We start from the raw sequence: 21021 nt of genomic DNA on the forward strand, positions 1-21021 counted from the left end.
AAGACAAGGGTGTCACTTCTGTGGTGGTTGCAGAAGGCTCACCTATTAGAAGGCCGCAGATTCGGCATTCAGGATTGGATCCTGGTGACCACGGACGCCAGCCTGAGAGGCTGGGGAGCAGTCACACAAGGAAGAAACTTCCAGGGAGTATGGACGAGTCTGGAAAAGTCTCTTCACATAAACATTCTGGAACTAAGAGCAATCTACAATGCTCTAAGCCAGGCGGAACTTCTCCTGCAAGGAAAGCCGGTGTTGATTCAGTCGGACAACATCACGGCGGTCGCCCATGTAAACAGGCAGGGCGGCACAAGAAGCAGGAGTGCAATGGCAGAAGCTGCCAAGATTCTTCGCTGGGCGGAGAATCACGTGATAGCACTGTCAGCAGTGTTCATCCCGGGCGTGGACAACTGGGAAGCAGACTTCCTCAGCAGACACGATCTTCATCCGGGAGAGTGGGGTCTACATCCAGAAGTCTTCAACATGTTAATAGACCGTTGGGAAAGACCAATTGTAGACATGATGGCGTCTCGCCTCAACAAGAAACTGGACAAATATTGCGCCAGGTCAAGAGATCCACAGGCAATAGCTGTGGACGCACTGGTAACTCCTTGGGTGTACCAGTCAGTGTATGTGGTTCCTCCTCTGCCGCTCATACCAAAGGTATTGAAGATCATACGGCAAAGAAGAGTAAGAACAATACTAGTGGTTCCGGATTGGCCGAGAAGGACTTGGTATCCGGAACTTCAAGAGATGCTCACGGACGAACCGTGGCCTCTACCTCTGAGAAGGGACCTGCTACAGCAGGGTCCCTGTCTTTTTCAAGACTTACCGCGGCTGCGTTTGACGGCATGGCGGTTGAACGCCAGATCCTAAAAGGGAAAGGCATTCCAGAAGAAGTCATTCCTACCTTGATTAAGGCACGGAAGGAAGTCACCGTGAAACATTATCACCGCATTTGGCGAAAATATGTAGCGTGGTGCGAGGATCGGAGGGTTCCGACGGAGGAATTCCAACTGGGTCGTTTCCTACATTTCCTGCAATCAGGATTATCTATGGGTCTCAAATTGGGATCCATTAAGGTTCAAATTTCGGCCCTGTCAATATTCTTCCAAAAAGAATTGGCCTCTGTCCCTGAGGTCCAGACTTTTGTCAAGGGAGTACTGCATATACAGCCTCCTGTGGTGCCTCCGGTGGCACCGTGGGATCTAAATGTAGTTTTAGATTTCCTCAAATCCCATTGGTTTGAACCATTGAAAAAGGTGGATTTTAAATATCTCACATTGAAAGTGACTATGTTACTAGCCCTGGCCTCTGCCAGGAGAGTATCTGAATTGGCGGCTTTATCTTATAAAAGTCCTTATCTAATCTTCCATTCGGATAGGGCAGAACTGCGGACTCGTCCGCATTTTCTCCCTAAAGTGGTATCAGCATTTCATCTGAACCAACCTATTGTGGTGCCTGCGGCCACTAGCGACTTGGAGGACTCCAAGTTGTTGGACGTTGTCAGAGCCTTAAAAATATACATTGCAAGGACGGCTGGAGTCAGAAAATCTGACTCGCTGTTTATATTGTATGCACCCAACAAGTTGGGCGCACCTGCTTCTAAGCAGTCGATTGCTCGTTGGATTTGTAACACAATTCAACTTGCACATTCTGTGGCAGGCCTGCCACAGCCTAAAACTGTAAAAGCCCACTCCACAAGGAAGGTGGGCTCATCTTGGGCGGCTGCCCGAGGGGTCTCGGCATTACAACTCTGCCGAGCAGCTACGTGGTCGGGGGAGAACACGTTTGTAAAATTTTACAAATTTGATACCCTGGCAAAGGAGGACCTGGAGTTCTCTCATTCGGTGCTGCAGAGTCATCCGCACTCTCCCGCCCGTTTGGGAGCTTTGGTATAATCCCCATGGTCCTTTCAGGAACCCCAGCATCCACTTAGGACGATAGAGAAAATAAGAATTTACTTACCGATAATTCTATTTCTCGGAGTCCGTAGTGGATGCTGGGCGCCCATCCCAAGTGCGGATTATCTGCAATACTTGTACATAGTTATTGTTAACTAATTCGGGTTATTGTTAAGGAGCCATCTTTAAGAGACCCTTTCTGTTGTCATACTGTTAACTGGGTTTAGATCACAAGTTGTACGGTGTGATTGGTGTGGCTGGTATGAGTCTTACCCGGGATTCAAAATGCCTCCCTTATTGTGTATGCTCGTCCGGGCACAGTACCTAACTGGAGTCTGGAGGAGGGTCATAGGGGGAGGAGCCAGTGCACACCACCTGACCTAGTAAAGCTTTACTTTTTTGTGCCCTGTCTCCTGCGGAGCCGCTATTCCCCATGGTCCTTTCAGGAACCCCAGCATCCACTACGGACTCCGAGAAATAGAATTATCGGTAAGTAAATTCTTATTTTCTCGTAGTCCGTAGTGGATGCTGGGCGCCCGTCCCAAGTGCGGACTTCTTCTGCAATACTTGTATATAGTTATTGCTTGAATAAGGGTTATGTTATGGTTGCATCAGGGTTGATCTGATGCTCCGTTGTTGTTCATACTGTTAACTGGGTATGTTTATCTTAAGTTATACGGTGTGATTGGTGTGACTGGTATGAGTCTTGCCCTGGATTCCAAAATCCTTTCCTTGTACTGTCAGCTCTTCCGGGCACAGTTTCTCTAACTGAGGTCTGGAGGAGGGACATAGAGGGAGGAGCCAGAACACACCAGAATCCAAATTCTTTCTTAGAGTGCCCTGTCTCCTGCGGAGCCCGTCTATTCCCCATGGTCCTTACGGAGTCCCCAGCATCCACTACGGACTACGAGAAATAGATTTACCGGTAAGTAAAATCTTATTTTATGTCCATGATATCAAGTGTTTACCTCTGACATATTGCTGATAAGTCTGCTTCTATAGGATTTGTGGTGCTACAGGCCCTCATTCCGAGTTGTTCGCTCGCTAGCTGCTTTTAACAGCATTGCACACGCTAGGCCACCGCCCTCTGGGAGTGTATCTTAGCTTAGCAGAATTGCGAACGAAAAGGTTAGCAGTTCTGCTATTAAATATTTCCCTGCAGTTTCTGAGTAGCTCCAGACCTACTCCTAGATTTCGATCACTACAGACTGTTTGGTTCCTGGTTTGACGTCACATACACGCCCTGCGTTCGGCCAGCCACTCCCCCGTTTCCACAGGCACGCCTGCGTTTTTACCTGACACGCCTGCGTTTTTTAGCACACTCCCGGAAAACGGCAAGTTACCACCCAGAAACACCCACTTCCTGTCAATCACTCACCGATCAGCAGAGCGACTGAAAAGCGTCGCTCGGCCCTGTGTAAAATTGCATAGTTTTGTGTGAAAATACTTAGCGCGTGCGCCCTGCGGCCCATACGCATGCGCAGAATCGCCCATTTTTAGCCTGATCGCTATTCTGCTAAAAACGGCAGCGAGCGATCAACTCGGAATGACCACCACAATCTGTTACTATATAAAGCTACATGCAAGTTTAGTGATTACGTGACCCCCTTAATATCCGCTATACACCCAGCCCTCTTTTAGAAAACATTGGAGCTACATAATTGATAGCACACACAAGACTCCAGGAGAATGAGATTGTAATCTCGGTAGATGCAGCTTGTGAGCAATACTGTAGTAAGGGGATACACCATTGTCCCTGCCCAGAGTATTACCCACAGAGCTGGCTGATTCCAGTACACGCCAGCCCTTATCCCTGCACGATACACTCCAGTTCAATGAAAAACATGCTGTCATTTCCAGAATCAAACTGCTCGTAAACTTGTTTATGCCAAATTTCCCAGGTGTCAGCTGAATTATGAAGGCGAAAAGCCCTCTTGTCTTATGTTTTTTTTCTCTAAGAATAACATCTGGGTGACCTAAATACAAAAGTGGCACATGATGTCATTGTTTTACCATTTTCAGTTAATTTTAACGAACATAATCCGATTTTTGCAAAAATAACATCGTAACGGAAAAGCGTCTTAGTAGGGCTCACACATATTTAATGTCCTTATCTATTAATCAGCATATGGCAGTATTAATGACTTTCTTGGTAAGTGACTCAGATCTATGAACGTAATGTACAATTAAGGGGGCATTACTGAAACCGTTCTCATAAAGGAAACATAAAGGTAAAATGTTGTTCCACCTAGCTCCACTTTTCAGTGGAGTCTTGTTTCCAAGTGTGATGGAGTTTTCCCTCCCTCATTATGACCATCAAAAGTGATAAACAGCGGGACGTGGCCTGGACAGACAAGTATAGGATACGAGCCATGCCCTCCAGGCAACTCATTCTGTTCTCTTCTCCTGTGGCCGTATGTGGTCTCTGAACACTGGCTCCCCAACTGGGCTTCACTGCACTTACCCTGGTGGTACTTTTGTTGCCTCTCTGCAGGTCCAGTGGCAGTGTGCACTATGTCAGATGTCCCTGTGGCTTCCGTCCTTTTCCAGCGTGGGCCTCCTGTGGTTTGGTGGCTGTACGATCCTGGGCACCCCCTCACAAGGCTGTGTTGGTGGACTCTTCCGTCCTCTCCTGATCTCTGGCTTTCTCCAGAAGGTTCTGCCCGCTGGTGTGTGGCTGCTCCGGCTAGTGTCTCCATCATAGACATCAGCTGCCCTCTTACCGGGATCCTCTCTTGCAACCTCCCTTTGTTGGTGGCATAATCCTCCGTTGGCGTCAGACACGTTTTAAGGCTTTTCTCTAGGGCACTTTAATTTCTAGACTGGCCCAAAGTAAAGTTTTTCACAGGAAGTGGGAATTGGAGATGGAACAGAGTAGGCAATTTATGGAACAAAAATATATAGTCACACTCTTAGCGACTGATCCAACTCAGCGGCTTGTTCATAGGGAGAGTACTGATTGTGTTTTATTAGTTTTACAAAACCCATCTAGGATTTTTGTGCCTAAGTGTTTGGAAATCTTCAGCTGGATCCCTCCTTCCTTTGATAGTGGCTTTCCCTCGAGCCAGGCGAGGCCCTGACTTATAGCCCTATTTCTTTACTGACGTTAAATCCTAGTCATACAATTGAATTGGATGGTTTTGGAAATTGTCCAACCTGATCAAACTGATGTTATTCCAGAAAAGTCAACGTGCATTGATCTCAGGAGCATGTATTCCTATTTGCAGCTACGCCGTGAGGGAAGGAGGATTGTGGTTGTGTCTCTTGATGTAGCCAAGGCGTTTGACTCGATTGAATGGCCATATTTATTGTCTGTGTTTGGGGTGGGTGAGGGGCTTATAGGTTAGCTAAAAGTGCTTTCCTCCTGCCCTGCTGCCATTGTTTGTGTCAGTGGCTTTGTTACGGGCTCCTTTGCCTTAGGTAGGGGCACCTGACAAGGCTGCCCACTATCACCATCCATATGTCCCATTACCGTAGAGCCTCTGGCATGGGCAAAAAGAGCTTCACCAGCGGTAGGATATGTTGGAATTTACAAATTGGGATTTGTTTATTGAAGAGAGTTTGATCAATGGATCAATAGAGATTGATCTTTTGGCTTCTCTGATTTTTTGTTATATTAACACATGCACAGAGAGTGTTACGGTGAGGAAGGAAATAAAAACTTTTTCCAATGAGAAACCTTGGTTAAATGGGGAGGTTCATGCTCTGATTAGAGCTAGGGACAGAGCTTTTAGGGCTGGTGATCAGGCTGCTTTAAGACTTGCTAGGGCACAACTTAGGGTAGGCATTAAAAAGGCGAAAATGAGCTACTCGAAAAAAGATTGAAGATCTTAGTAGCCTGAATAAGAATCCTAGGAGCCTGTGGCAGCTGAATATGAAGTCACGGGGTGTAAAGTCAAGAAGCATGACTATGGTGTGACTAGTAAGGCACTGGTGGAGGATTTAAACTCATTTTATTGTAGATTTGAGGAGAGTAACAATTTACCTCAATTACCGCTTAGTCCCAGTGAGGGTGACACCCCCCTATTACTTGATGTGGGCACAGTGGCTAAATGTTTACGTCAAATAAATCCTGGTAATGCAGCAGGACCTGATGGCATTCAAGGGAAGGTTCTTCATGGTTGTGCGGAGCAATTGTGTGAAATTCTGACAGTTTTGTTTAACTTATCACTTATGCACTGTGTAGTGCCGAGGTGTCTCAAGATGACTAGTATTGTCCCCGTCCCCAAGAAAGGGTTAGCTAAATGTTTAAATGACTATCAGCCTATAGCGTTAACATCTCTTATAACGAAATGTTTTGAGAGACTGGTACTGAATCACATTAAATCCTTTTTTTTCTGCTGGGTTTGACCCATTCCAGTTTGCTTATAGACAAAATCGGTGCACTGATGATGCGATTATTTCACTGTTGCACTTTACTTTGTCTCACTTGGAAGAGAGGAATGTTTATGTTAGGATTTTATTTGTTGATTTTAGCTCAGCTTTTAATACAGTGATTCCGGTGTCTTTGATAAATACATTATCTGCATTAGGCCTCGATTGTTTTACTTGTAATTGGATTTTAGCATTTTTGACAAATCGCCCTCAGGTGGTTAAAATGGGCAGTATTAGGTCCGGAGAAGCACACATTAATACAGGTGTACGCCAGGGCTGTGTTCTTAGTCCGTTCTTATATTCACTGTTTACTTATAACTGTGTATCAGCAGACGCATCAGTAAAATTGATTAAATTTGCGGATGATATTGCTGTAGTTGGGTTAATAAGTGGCGACGACGAGCTGGCGTATAGGACGGAAGTTGCGAAGCTAGTCGATTGGAGTAATTAAAATCATTTATTTTTAAATAGTGGGAAGACAAAAGATCTGATTATTGATTTTAGGAGAAGGCAGCCTGCTGAAATCGCCAGTGTTTGTTGGTGATCAGGTCGTGGAAATGGTTACTTCGTTCCGTTTCTTGGGCATTCAGGTTTCGGCATGTTTGACTTGGTCTGAGCACCTGTTACTGATATAGAAAAAGGCTCAACAATGACTTTTCTTCCTGCGGCGTTTAAGGGCAGCAGGTGTTGGTGGGCAGACCATGTTACATTTTTATAGGTGCTCGATAGAGAGCATTCTTAGTTATGGGATCGTGGCATGGTATGGAGGCTGCACTTTAAAAGATCGATGGGCATTAGAAAGGATAAGGAAAATGGCAAGTAAAATCATTGGTATGCCATTGCCTAGCTCTGATGATTTGTATAGGTGTAGGGTTTTAAGCAAAGCCAGGTATATTTTTTAGATAGCACGCATCCTTTTAGTATGATTTTTGACAAACTTCCATCTCGAAAGAGGTTTTGTACCCTGTTAACTCGTACCAACCGTTTTAGGGTTAGTTTTATCCCATCTGCTGTACGTATGTTAAATTAATTATTTATTTTTATGTTTGTTTTTATGTTGTGGCCTGCTACTACTTGATGCTCTGTACAATTGAAATTTCGTCTGTCAATTTGTTTTGGCTGATGACAATAAACTTGGTATCTGGAATGATGGTCTCAGGCTGTGAGGAGAAGATTGCATTCTATGCCGACGATGGTTTTTCTGTTTTTCTCACACTTGTATTTCTTTGCGGTCTCTTTTCGCAATGGTGGATATGTGTGGCTCTTTTTCAGGTGTATGGAATAATTATAATAAATCCATGATGTTTCCTGTCTCTGCTACCTTTTCCCAACCGTCCTCATATGATCTTTCCCTGCGCTAGTGTTTGCAATTTAAGTATTTAGGAATTCTGATCGCACATACAATGGATGTATACATGCCCTTAAATGTGCAGCCTCCGATAAATCCCACTTTTGCCAAAAACTCTCTCGGTCGGTTACAGATACTTATATGTTTTACTGCTGTTAGCTGCTGGGGATGGGGTGTTATGGCCCTTACGCCTCAAATAGCAGATGAATTTGGGTCCCCTCTCAGATGAGGAATGGAGCTTTATGATTGGGTCTCCTTGTGTGGCCACAGTGTATGCCAGGTTCCGTCAGATCCAGTTGTATATACTTCACTACTTTTGTACATCGGTCATATATTCTATATCTTTACGTGCAACATATGCGATATACTGCTATTCATTTTTTTATCTTGTTAAATCGTCAATCGTCAATAAAAAAAATATAAAAACCAAAGACCGTTGCCTAAAAGCCATTTACTAAAAAGCTGCTTGGTATTATTCCAAAAGAGGAATGAATGCATGGCTCTTTTATATGCGACACAGTTGATTCTACCCTTATTTTGTTACTTAGGAGACTGTAAGCTACTCACTACATGTATGTTCTAGACTTTTTTGGAAGGAACAGATTATTTATTCAACTCGGGAACTGTCTGTGTCTGACTAATTTTAATCCCTAGGAAGCTTTTGATGGCCAAAAAAAATATATGAATCAACTGAATGGGTGCCCAAACTTTTGCACATGCCGCATTGATTTTTAGTGGGATTATTTATCAAGAGTCGAGTCGTAAAACCCGTCATTTTGGATCGTTTTTCTGCCTGATATTTAAAAAGGCAATACTTCTACTATCTATGACCTTCATTCCGAGTTGTTCGCTCGCAAGCTGCTTTTAGCAGCATTGCACACGCTCAGCCGCCGCCTACTGGGAGTGAATCTTAGCTTAGCAGAATTGCGAACGAAAGATTCTCTAAATTGCGAATAGAAATTTCTTTGCAGTTTCTGAGTAGCTCGACACTTACTCTGCCACTGCGATCAGTTCAGTCAGTTTCGTTCCTGGTTTGACGTCACAAACACACCCAGCGTTCGCACAGACACTCCCCCGTTTCTCCAGCCACTCCCGCGTTTTTCCCAGAAACGGCAGCGTTTTTTCACACACTCCCATAAAACGGCCAGTTTCCGCCCAGAAACACCCACTTCCTGTCAATCACACTCCGATCGCCAGAACGAAGAAAAAACCTCGTAATGCCGTGAGTAAAATACCAAACTTCTTAGCAAATTTACTTGACGCAGCCGCAGTGCGAACATTGCGCATGCGCAGTTAGCGGAAAATCGCACCGATGCGAAGAAAAATAACGAGCGAACAACTCGGAATGAGGGCCTATGTCTTGCTAGAAGAAGCATTGTCCTTTTATGTATCGGGCAGGACCACAGTGATGGGTTTTTACGACCAGACTCTTGATCAATAAAATCCTTATTTTCTTCAGCCTGATAAATTCAGCAATTAATGAGAAGTCGCACAATAAAATTGTGTATGAATGTCATGCTTAAAGTTTTTACTCTACAGAGTTTTTGATTAATTATTTTGTATGCAGTTGTAATGTACCGATGTGTGATTATTCTAAGGGAAAGCCTTGCTGAGTTCAGTAAAGTCTTTTCTTTCAAGTTACTCATAAAAGTAGTCACATGCAGCTCCCGCATAGTCATGTTGTTCGGAGGATCACATTAGTGATTTATTACATGCTAAATAGTATAAAAGAAAATAGGAAATTCAGCGGTTTGTCAGTTAAAGATTAGGCACACTGTACAGTGTGGGAGGAAACGGTGATTGGAGCTTTCTGGCGTACAGCTGGTCAGACACTTTCAGGCAGATTCAATTAGCCACAGGTTTGTACTAGTAACCCAAACTTATTCAGTTGCAGCGTGCGGTACGCCCCCATACTTCTCTTACCAGCGGATTTCTGTTCGCATCCCTCTGCTCAAAGTCAGCAGGTTCACCCACCTGGAACATACTTACCTACTCTCCCAAAAGTCGCAGGAGACAACTGATTTTTCGGTTAGTTCCCCACACCCCGGACGAGTGGGTTCCCCTCCCACCTCTAGCCCACTTCCTAGTTAAGTGGGAAGGACGTGGAGAAAAAGCCAAAAGTTACACGTCTTTATGGAGGGGATGAGTCTAAAATGACGCAAAACTCATTTTAGCCCCGTCCCTTCCTCGAATTTGTGGCATGTACCATGCTAGGGGTGGGGCCTAATGACGTAGACTTCCGGCCCCACCCTCCGATGGGCCCAGGTTTTTCCCGGGCAGGAATATAAAATAGATGGCAAGTATGACCAAGAAGCATCACTGAGGTATAAGGCCCAAAGTGCCTCATGCTTTAGTCATCTCATTAGTTACCATTAGATTAATTGCCTGTATTCATATATATGTTCCTTTAATCGGCCCATCTTAATGCTGTGGCTAGTTCGTAGTACCTTTATCCTGCATGAATTCTGATTCTGGCTGCGACAGTCACTGCGTAACAATAAGACGCTATGTTCCAGGCGTAGCCGTGTCCTTCAGCTGTATCAGAATACATGGTGAGGAATACTAAGGAGGGACTGTACAGAGGGAATAACACACCGGTTATTGTTAGGCAGAAGTGTTGCGTGTAAGCGAGTCTACACACGTAGACGTTATAAGCCTTGGCCACTCCGTGTTGGCAAAGTGTGCGATGAATTCTTGTGGATCATAACCATGCTTCCACATTATCCTGTCACAGTGCGTTAGACAGCTGACATTAGAACACATCCAGACCTTGCACTAACTACGCTCACGTCCTTTTCTTTCACAGATACACAACCAGTATCCCACAGAATTTGAATTTAATCGTTACTATCTGAAGTTCCTGGCATTCCATCACGTCTCCAATCGCTTTAAGACCTTCCTCCTAGACTCGGACTATGAACGACTGGAGCATGGTATGTGACAGGGAAGGCCTTGCCTGGAGCTCATTATTTAAAATGATGTCAACGTGACTTTTCCGAATAATTACGAGTCATGTTTAGAAAAATCAAGGTTGATGAACTCAGAGTTATGAAGAGAATGCACCAAAATGCTGAACTGTGTCATCTACATTATAGCAAACAATAAATCATTAAGAAGTTGATTGATTGGAGATTATATAACGGGGACAATGAACTAGTATTTAGTATTATTCATTTTCCAATACACCTACACATGTTAACGTGCCTCCAACGTTTTGTATTGAAGACAGATGTTATTTTCTTCCTTTCACAATGAGTATACCATTCTATGTGGCTAAATGAGTTACATGTTCTAGGTGTTGTGTGTGCTCATGCTTTCTGGGCACCATGGAATGAAATAGGGACAATATAAAAGAGGGAAAACAGCTGACACAAGTTAGAGTAAATAAGTTAACATGGGTTACATATAAGGGTATATTCAATTAGGGTCGGATCCATTCCGACATGCATTTGTCGGAATGGATCCGACAACCCCTATTCAATCTCATCTCAATTTGACATTTAAAAAGTCGAATTGTGATGAGGGACCGGCGAGGAGGGGGGAGCCGCGCGGAGATATCCGCGGGCTGACGGAGGAGAGCAGCGCTACAGTAGCGCTGCAGGAGGATGTCACACGGCCGCCAGACCTCACGGCAGTATCCATCCGGCTCCAGCAAGCGTGACCTCACTTGCTGGAGCTGGGTGGACGCTGCCGTGAGTGGTGCGGCTGTGAGACATCCTGCTGCAGGGCTGTGCTGTAGCGCTTCTCTCCCCTGTATGCCCGCGGCTATCCCCCGTCTCCCTACGCCTCCCCCCTCTTCTGCTCTGGGTCCCACATCTCAGTTTGACATTTTTTTATGTCTGACTGAGATGGTCGAAAGCAGGGCCAAATCCTGTCGAATTTGGCCACGTTTCACTTAAAAGTACGTGAATCAGCAGCTATACCACCGATTCACGTAATATTTGACCAGTCGAATTCCACGACTTGTCGAATAAAAACTGCTGGGACTGAATAGGTCGAATCACGATTCGACCTTAAAGTAGTCGAAAACTGCCGTCTTTTCGGCAGACGGCAGCTTTCGACACCAGTTGAATATACCCCATAGTGTTCTACATTTGTCACAAAAAATAAAACTATGCTTTTTTCGGGATCTGGTCTCTAGGTCGACAGGTAACTAGGTCAACTTTAGGTTGACCACTATTGGTCGACGGGGTTTCTAGGTCGACAGGGTCTCTAGGTCGACAGGTTAAAAGGTCTTCATGAGTTTTTCACAATTTTTTTATTTTTTTTGAACCTTTTCATACTTAACGATCCACGTGGACTACGATTGGAACGGTAATCTGTGCCTGCAGCTCGCGAGCCATGCGAGGGGACACGGTGCACTAATTGGGGTTCCCGGTCACTCTACGAAGAAAACTACACCAAAAAAAAACATGTCGACCTTTTGACCTGTCGACCTAGACCATGTCGACCTAAAGACCCTGTCGACCTAGTTACTGTCGACCAATAGTGGTCGACCTAGACACTGTCGACCTAGTTATTATCTACCTTCCATACCACACCCGCTCTTTTCATCTATAGACAGATGTACAAATCTCAGATTTTATTTTCTACAGAAGTGTCCTCATACATCCAGCCGCAATACGCCATACATTGCGAAATGTCCGGTGTGAATGAGCCGTCAGGTCCCATGCAACTTTGGCAATGTTGGGCGTCTTGTTTTGCTGAAAATGTTTCGTACAGATGGAGCCACGCCAGTCGTGGCTCCGTCTGTGCCTGGGCGCACCCGTGACAGAGACGCGCCCCATTCACTAGAATGGGAGAGCGTCTCCGACCGTGACGTACCGCGCGTCCGCAACGGAGACACGCTCGATTCACTAGAATGGGAGAGTGTCTCTGTGCACTCCCGGCGGGGCTAGGCGGACAGATCGCCTAGTCGCGCCGGGAGTGCACGCCTGCGATGGAGCTGCACTCGGTGAGTGCGTCTCCATCTTTATTCGCAGTGCAATGCGGCTAGGATGCACAAGAAGACTGTGCTGATTAATGTGACATATGACACTTGTATACGGTGTGTGACTGAGTATGTATACGGAACAGAACTTGTATTGGAATAAAACTGCGGCTGCTACATTGTAGCACTTCGTGTGCAGATTCAGAGACTCAGTCGCACACAGATATACACGTGTCAAACTAAGGAGCACAGTCTCCTCATGCGTCCTAGTTGCATTGCGAATAAGAGGTATTGTCAACAAAAATGACGCCTGATGCTTGAAGATTTACCCGCAGCCTGGCACTCCAAGACGGGCTGCATTGGCGTGACTGCAGCAAAAATATATGAGAACACAATTTCATTCTTGCTGTACTAGTCTGTACACATGTTGCATCATATACTTACACATCTGGCATCTTGTCGTTTGCTGTGATTGCACTATGTTTACCCTATTTATAATTGTCCACATCTATTAAGAAATAAAATGTGTATGCTTATTATTAAGGAAATCTTTAATCTCTAATATCCACAAATATAATTTTCCTTTGCAAATAGTTTTCCAAATCAGGGATATGTACTGCCCAAGGTCCCCACTATGGTAGCCACACACCTTTGATCTTCCAACCAATTCTGTTCCAAGAAAACACACGGGACAATTTTCAGTTCCCTTTACCACTTGCCAATTGAGAGTGCAATTCAAAAATGTTTTTGCCAAGAGAACAGTGTGTGTGGTTTGGTTAGTGCGTTGGTCAGACTCTGGTCCTTCCACCACCCTCTGGGGCATCACACTCTCTCCTGGAGCTCTGTAACTTCAAGAGACACAATAATATATTATAGCAGCAACATACATAGGTATGGTGGGTCATCTTGCTCAGAGAACTTTGTTTTGTCCAAGGAACTTTATTTGAAGATAAAGGAGACAAACACACAAGGAAAGGAATATGTATTTGGGAATACATTGAGAGGACACACAGGAAGAGTCCGGTTTTCTTCAACTACATGTACGCCCCGACTGAACAGGAGGTAAGAGAGTGAGATTACCAGCTCTACGTGTCAGATCATCAACATCTTCATTAATGGCTTCCTTCTACTTCTAGGCATTAAAACCAAGAGCCAACATCTCTACTCTGAGGAAATGGGAGTACTATACAGAAGAGACCATGGTCTGTGGACCTTCTTATGACTGGACAATGATCCCTTCTAGGTTATATGCTTCTGAAGACCAGGTTGAGGACGCTTTGCAACAAGGAAAAAGGAAAGTTGTGTGGCCATGCTACGATGATGTATCCAAGGTTCAGCCCAATGCCATAATCCACCTAATGAGTGTAAGTCACTGTATCCATCAAGTTTTTGGCTCCTCCTGGTGTATATTGCATGTCATCACCCCAAGATTTGGGGTTTTGGGGTGTTTTGTTCCTCAATATGAAAACTAACCAAATATTAACTTAAAAACAATATATTGCATTCAAGCACTTTTTAAGTTGTGGTTTTTAAAATGTAATTTTGATAAAAGCTAAAATATGTCATCATCATTACGAGTAATTACCACTTAATATGCAAATTCCAAGACAAGTTCCTTCTGAAATGTCACCTAAATGAGATGTTTGGCCAAAAACTGCTTTATCTTTTTGTAATATCGTTTCTGTGCTTTATGCTCCGTGACCACAAACATTTTAAATTACATTAAAAATATAAAAGTTAATTTGATAGAAAAAGTTATATTGTCTCGTTCAGATGTATTCACGTGCTTTTAGTAACCGTCATTAATAACATGTATATACGCGGTGTAGTGACTGCAGTGATTTATGATCTAGTACATGAAAGGATGTATACAGGCATTGGTACTGACTAAAAAAAAAAAAAGAAATTGTGTAGATAAAATCTCTTTAGGATTTGATTGTGGAAACCTGTAGATGATGAATGGATATTGTGGTAAGTTAGACTGTACCTACCTGGCCATCCGGAATAGCAGTGTTTCCCTCCCAGTCACAGCCGGGGAGTGTGTACGGGTGGTCTTCAGGTTGCCGACTGTCGGGATCCCGGCGCACAGTATACCTGCGCCGGAATCCCGACAGCCGCATACCGACAGTAATTCTCCCTCGTGGGGGCCCACGACCCCCCTGGAGGGAGAATAAATAGCATGGTGCGCGTAGCTCGCCACCGTGCTCGCAGTGTGGCGAGCGCAGCGAGCCCGCAAGTGGCTCATTTGCGCATGCCACGCTGTCAGTATGCCGGCTGTCGGACTTCCGGCGCCACCAGCATACCATACCACACCCGTGTGTACTGCTGGCAATGACATCCCTTTCCTCTTCGTCTCCGATGTCCTGTCTGTCTCTCTCCAGGATCTGCTCTCTAGGTCGACAGTAAGTAGGTCGACCGCTATTGGTCAACATTAACTAGGTCGACAGGGTTCCTAGGTCGACATGAGTTTTTCAAAAAAAAATTTCTTTTCTTTTTCTCTGACGTCCTAGTGGATGCTGGGGACTCCGTAAGGACCATGGGGAATAGACGGCTCCGCAGGAGACTGGGCACTCTAAAAGAAAGATTAGGTACTATCTGGTGTGCACTGGCTCCTCCCCCTATGACCCTCCTCCAAGCCTCAGTTAGATTTCTGTGCCCGGCTGAGCTGGATGCACACTAGGGGCTCTCCTGAGCTCCTAGGAAGAAAGTGTTTGTTAGGTTTTTTATTTTCAGTGAGACCTGCTGGCAACAGGCTCACTGCATCGAGGGACTAAGGGGAGAAGAAGCGAACCTACCTCTGTGGTGGTAGCTTGGGCTTCTTAGGCTACTGGACACCATTAGCTCCAGAGGGATCGAACACAGGACCCGACCTCGTCGTCCGTTCCCGGAGCCGCGCCGCCGTCCCCCTTACAGAGCCAGAAGCAAGAAGGTGGTCCGGAAAATCGGCGGCTGAAGACTTCTGTCTTCTCCAAGGTAGCGCACAGCACTGCAGCTGTGCGCCATTGCTCCTCATGCACACCTCACACTCCGGTCACTGATGGGTGCAGGGCGCTGGGGGGGGGGGGCGCCCTGAGCAGCAATACTGACACCTTGGCTGGCAAACTGGCACCATATATAGCCCCAGTGGCTATATAGGTGCTTTTTAACCCCTGCCAGAATCCATAAAAATGCGGGAGAAAGTCCGCGAAAAAGGGGCGGAGCTATCTCCTTCAGCACACTGGCGCCATTTTTCCCTCACAGCTCCGTTGGAGGGAAGCTCCCTGGCTCTCCTCTGCAGTCAATACACTACAGAAAGGGTTAAAAAGAGAGGGGGGGCACAATTTAGGCGCAGTATACAATATATATAGGCAGCTATAAGGGAAAACACTCTTTATATGTGATATCCCTGTGATATATAGCGCCCTGGTGTGTGCTGGCATACTCTCCCTCTGTCTCCCCAAAGGGCTTTGTGGGGTCCTGTCCTCTGTCAGAGCATTCCCTGTGTGTGTGCTGTGTGTCGGTACGTCTGTGTCGACATGTATGAGGAGGATAATGAGGTGGAGGCGGAGCGAATGCCTGTAAATGTGATGTCACCCCCTGCGGGATCGACACCGGTGTGGTTGGACTTATGGAAGGATTACGTGAAAGTGTCAACTCCTTACACAAAAGGTCGACGACACAGAACAGCCGGCTACTCAGCTTGTGCCTGTTCCAGCGTCTCAAATGTCATTGGGGGCTCTAAAAACGCCCGCTACCTCAGATGGCAGAAACAGATGTCGACACGGATACCGACTCCAGTGTCGACGACGATGAGACTAGTGTACCCTCCAAATAGGTCCACCCGTTACATGATTGAGGCAATGAAAAATGTATTACACATTTATGATAATACCCCAGGTACCACATAAAAGGGTATTATGTTTGGTGAGAGAAAACTACCAGTAGTTTTTCCTGCATCTGAGAAATTAAATGAGGTGTGTGAGGAAGCGTGGTCTTCCCCCGGTAAGAAATTGATAATTTCTAAACGGTTATTGGCAGCGTACCCTTTCCCGCCAGAGGATAGGTCACGTTGGGAAACACCCCATAGGGTAGATACAGCGCTTACACGCTTATCAGAAAAGGTGGCACTACCATCTCCGGATACGGCCGCCCTGAAGGAACCTGCTGATAAAAAGCAGGGGGTTACCCTGAAAGATATAGTCACACACTCGTGCATTATATTGCGACCAGCCATTGCTTCGGCATGGATGTGCAGTGCTCCCGCTGCGTGGTCAGATTCCCTGTCGGAAAAGAACTATGGATAGGGACAATATTTTGCTGACAATAGAGCATATAAAAGACGTGGTCTTATACATGCGTGATGCACAGAGGGATATTTTCCGGCTGGCATCAAAAATAAGCGCTAGGTCCATTGCCGCCAGACGGGGGTTATGGACTCGGCAATGGTCAGGCGATGCCGACTCGAATCGGCACATGGAAGTTTTGCCCTATAAGGGGGTAGAACTGTTTGGGGATGGTCTTTCAGACCTCGTTTCCACAGCTACTGCTGGGAAATCGACTTTATTGCCACAGGCTACCCCACAACAAAAGAAAGCACCGTATCATCAAGTACAGTCCTTTCGGCCCCAGAAAAGCAAGAGGGCTAGAGGCTCATCCTTTCTGCCGAGAGGCAAAGGTAGAGGAAAAAGCTGCAGCACACAGCTAGTTCCCAAGAGCAGAAGTCCTCCCTGCGTCCGGTAAGTCCACAGCATGACGCTGGGGCTGCTCAGGCGGACCCGGGTAAGGTGGGGGCCCGTCTCAGAAATTTCAGCGCCCAGTGGGCTCTCTCACATGGATCCCTGGGTCCTTCAAGTAGTATCTCAGGGGTACAGGCTGGAGTTCGAGACGTTCTTCCCCCCGCCGTTTCCTAAAATCTGCCTTACCGGCACCTCCCTCTGCCAGGGAGGCGGTGTTGGTGGCTATTCAACACTATAATCACAACAAGTGATTGTCAAGGTGCCCCTCCTTCAGCAAGGAAGGGGTTACTATTCCACAATGGTTGTGGTACCGAAACAGAACGGTTCGGTGAGACCCATCTTAAAATTAAAATACTTGAACTTTTATATCAGAAGATTCAAGTTCAAGATGGAATCGCTCAGGGCGGTTATTACGAGCCTGGACGAGGGGGATTACAGGGTCTCCCTGGACATCAAGGATGCGTACCTGCATGTCCCCATTTACCCTCCTCACCAGGAGTACCTCAGATGTGTGGTACAGGACTGTCACTATCAGTTCCAGACGCGGCCGTTGGAGTTGTCCACGGCACCGAAGGTCTTTACCAAGGTAATGGCCGAAATGATGATACTCCTTCGCAAGAAGGAAGTTTTTATTATCCCATACTTGGACGATCTCCTGATAAAGGCGAGGTCCAAAGAACAGTTGGTAGTGGGGGTAGCACTCTCTCGGGAAGTGCTACAACAGCACGACTGGATTCTCAATATTCCAAAGTCACAGCTGGTCCCGACGACACGTCTTCTGTTCCTGGGAATGATTCTGGACACAGACCAGAAAAGAGTGTTTCTTCCAGTGGAAGCACACGAGTCCTGGAAAAAATGGTAGCTTCGTACGAAGCATAATTCCATTCGGAAGGTTCCACGCAAGGACGTTCCAGTGGGACCAGTGGGACAAATGGTCCGGGTCCCATCTACAGATACAACAGCGGATAACCCTGTCGGCAAGAAACAGGGTGTCGCTGCTGTGGTGGCTGCAGAGGGCTCATCTACTAGAGGGCCGCAGATTCGGAATACAGGACTGGGTCCTGGTGACCACGGAGGCCAGCCTTCGGGGCTGGGGTGCAGTCACACAGGGAAGAAATTTCCAAGGAGATTTCGCTTCACATAAAAATTCTGGAGCTAAGGGCCATTTACAATGCCCTAAGCCAAGCAAGGCCCCTGCTTCAGAACCAGCCGGTACTGATCCAATCAGACAACATCACGGCGGTCGCCCATGTAAACAGACAGGGCGGCACAAGAAGCAGGATGGCGATGGCAGAAGCCACAAGGATTCTCCGATGGGCGACCTACACCCGGGAGAATGGGGACTTCTTCCAGAAGTTTTCCAAATGCGGGTAAACCGTTGGGGATGACCACGGGTGGACATGATGGCGTCCCGCCTCAACAAAAAGTTGAAAAGATATTGCGCCAGGTCAAGGGACCCTCAGGCGATCGCTGTGGACGCTCTAGTGACACCGTGGGTGTACCAGTCGGTTTATGTGTTTCCTCCTCTACCTCTCATACCCTAGGTACTGAGAATAATAAGAATGCGAGGAGTGAAAACCATACTCGTGGTTCCGGATTGGCCAAGAAGAGCTTGGTACCCGGAACTTCAAGAGATGCTGGCAGAGGACCCTTGGCCTCTGCCGCTCAGACAAGACCTGCTGCAGCAGGGACCCTGTCTGTTCCAAGACTTACCGCGGCTGCGTTTGACGGCATGGCGGTTGAACACCGGATCCTAAAGGAAAAGGGTATTCCGGAGGAAGTCATCCCTACCCTGATCAAAGCCTGTAAGGATGTCACCGCAAGACATTATTACCGCATTTGGCGGAAATATGTTGCTTGGTGTGAGGCCATGAAGGCCCCGAAGGAGGAATTTCAACTGGGTCGATTCCTACACTTCCTGCAAGCAGGGGTGACGTTGGGCCTCAAATTGGGGTCCATCAAGGTCCAGATTTCGGCTCTGTCGATTTTCTTCCAGAAAGAACTGGTTTCACTGCCTGAAGTTCAGACTTTTGTCTAAGGAGTTCTGCATATGCAGCCTCCTTTTGTGCCCCCAGTGGCACCTTGGGATCTCAATGTGGTTTTGGCATTCCTGAAATCACATTGGTTCGAACCACTTAAGACTGTGGAATTAAAATATCTCACGTGGAAAGTGGTCACACTGTTGGCCCTGGCTTCGGCCAGGCGGGTTTCAGAATTGGCGGCTTTGTCTTGTAAAAGCCCTTATCTGATTTTCCAGATGGATAGGGCAGAATTGAGGACTCGTCCTCAGTTTCTCCCGAAGGTGGTCTCAGCTTTTCACTTGAACCAACCTATTGTGGTGCCTGCGGCTACTAGGGACTTGGATGATTCCAAGTTGCTGGACGTAGTCAGGGCCCTGAAAATTTATGTTTCCAGGACGGCTGGAGTCAGAAAAACTGACTCGCTGTTTATCCTGTATGCACCCAACAAGCTGGGTGCTCCTGCTTCTAAGCAGTCTATTGCGCGCTGGATTTGTAGCACTATTCAGCTGGCGCATTCTGCGGTAGGATTACCGCAGCCCAAATCAATAAAAGCCCATTCCACAAGGAAGGTGGGCTCATCTTGGGCGGCTGCCCGAGGGGTCTCGGCTTTACAACTTTGCCGAGCAGCTACTTGGTCAGGGGCGAACACGTTTGCTAAATTCTACAAATTTGATTCCCTGGCTGAGGAGGACCTGGAGTTCTCTCATTCGGTGCTGCAGAGTCATCCGCGCACTCCCGCCCGTTTGGGAGCTTTGGTATAATCCCCATGGTCCTTACGGAGTCCCCAGCATCCACTAGGACGTCAGAGAAAATAAGATTTTACTCACCGGTAAATCTATTTCTCGTAGTCCGTAGTGGATGCTGGGCGCCCATCCCAAGTGCGGATTGTCTGCAATACTTGTACATAGTTATTGTTACAAAAATCGGGTTTTGTTGTGAGCCATCTCTTCAGAGGCTCCAATTGTTATCATACTGTTAACCGGGGTTCCTATCACGTGTTATATGGTGTGATTGGTGTGGCTGGTATGAGTCTTACCCGGGATTCAAAATCCTTCCTTATTGTGTCAGCTCTTCCGGGCACAGTTCCTAACTGAGGCTTGGAGGAGGGTCATAGGGGGAGGAGCCAGTGCACACCAGATAGTACCTAATCTTTCTTTTAGAGTGCCCAGTCTCCTGCGGAGCCGTCTATTCCCCATGGTCCTTACGGAGTCCCCAGCATCCACTACGGACTACGAGAAATAGATTTACCGGTGAGTAAAATCTTATTTTTTTACTTTTTCATACTTAACGATCCACACGAACTACGATCGGGAATAGTCACCTGTGCCGAGCGCAGAGGTAGCGGAGCGAGGCACCTTGCCCAAAGCATGGCGAGCGAACACGGTGCACTAATTGGGGTTCCCGGTCACTGTACGGAGAAAACAACACCATAAAAATTTCATGTCGACCTTTTGACCGGTCAACCTAGACCATGTCGACCTAAAGACCCTGTTAACCTAGCATCCCTGTTGACCAATAGTGGTCGACCTAAACATTGTCGACCTACCTACCATCGGCCTTACATACCACACCCCTCTCTCCAACGTTTCATGCCACACTGGGCATTTTATCAAGCATTTGCGTATCTATAATGGGTGCACTCGGGTCCTTGGGTCCAGGGGGCACACATCACACACCCACCACCCATAAAATTAAACCTGCCCCTCCGTATTCCTGCAGATCAAATTCACAT

General features: G+C 46.6%; 1 protein-coding gene across 5 annotated transcripts in view; it reads left to right on the forward strand.

Moving 5' to 3' along the window:
* The window catches only part of SBF2 (SET binding factor 2), a 585530-nt gene that overhangs the window by 529211 nt on the left and 35298 nt on the right, over positions 1-21021 (forward strand). For all 5 annotated transcript variants that reach the window (XM_063946447.1, XM_063946443.1, XM_063946444.1 and 2 more), the window contains 3 exons: positions 10430-10556; positions 13488-13615; positions 13690-13917. In XM_063946447.1, coding sequence (XP_063802517.1) covers positions 10430-10556; positions 13488-13615; positions 13690-13917 — 483 coding nt within the window. The remainder of the gene's footprint in view (positions 1-10429; positions 10557-13487; positions 13616-13689; positions 13918-21021) is intronic.

The sequence above is a fragment of the Pseudophryne corroboree genome, chromosome 11 (assembly GCF_028390025.1).
Source record: "Pseudophryne corroboree isolate aPseCor3 chromosome 11, aPseCor3.hap2, whole genome shotgun sequence".
Classification (NCBI taxonomy): Eukaryota; Metazoa; Chordata; class Amphibia; order Anura; family Myobatrachidae; genus Pseudophryne; species Pseudophryne corroboree.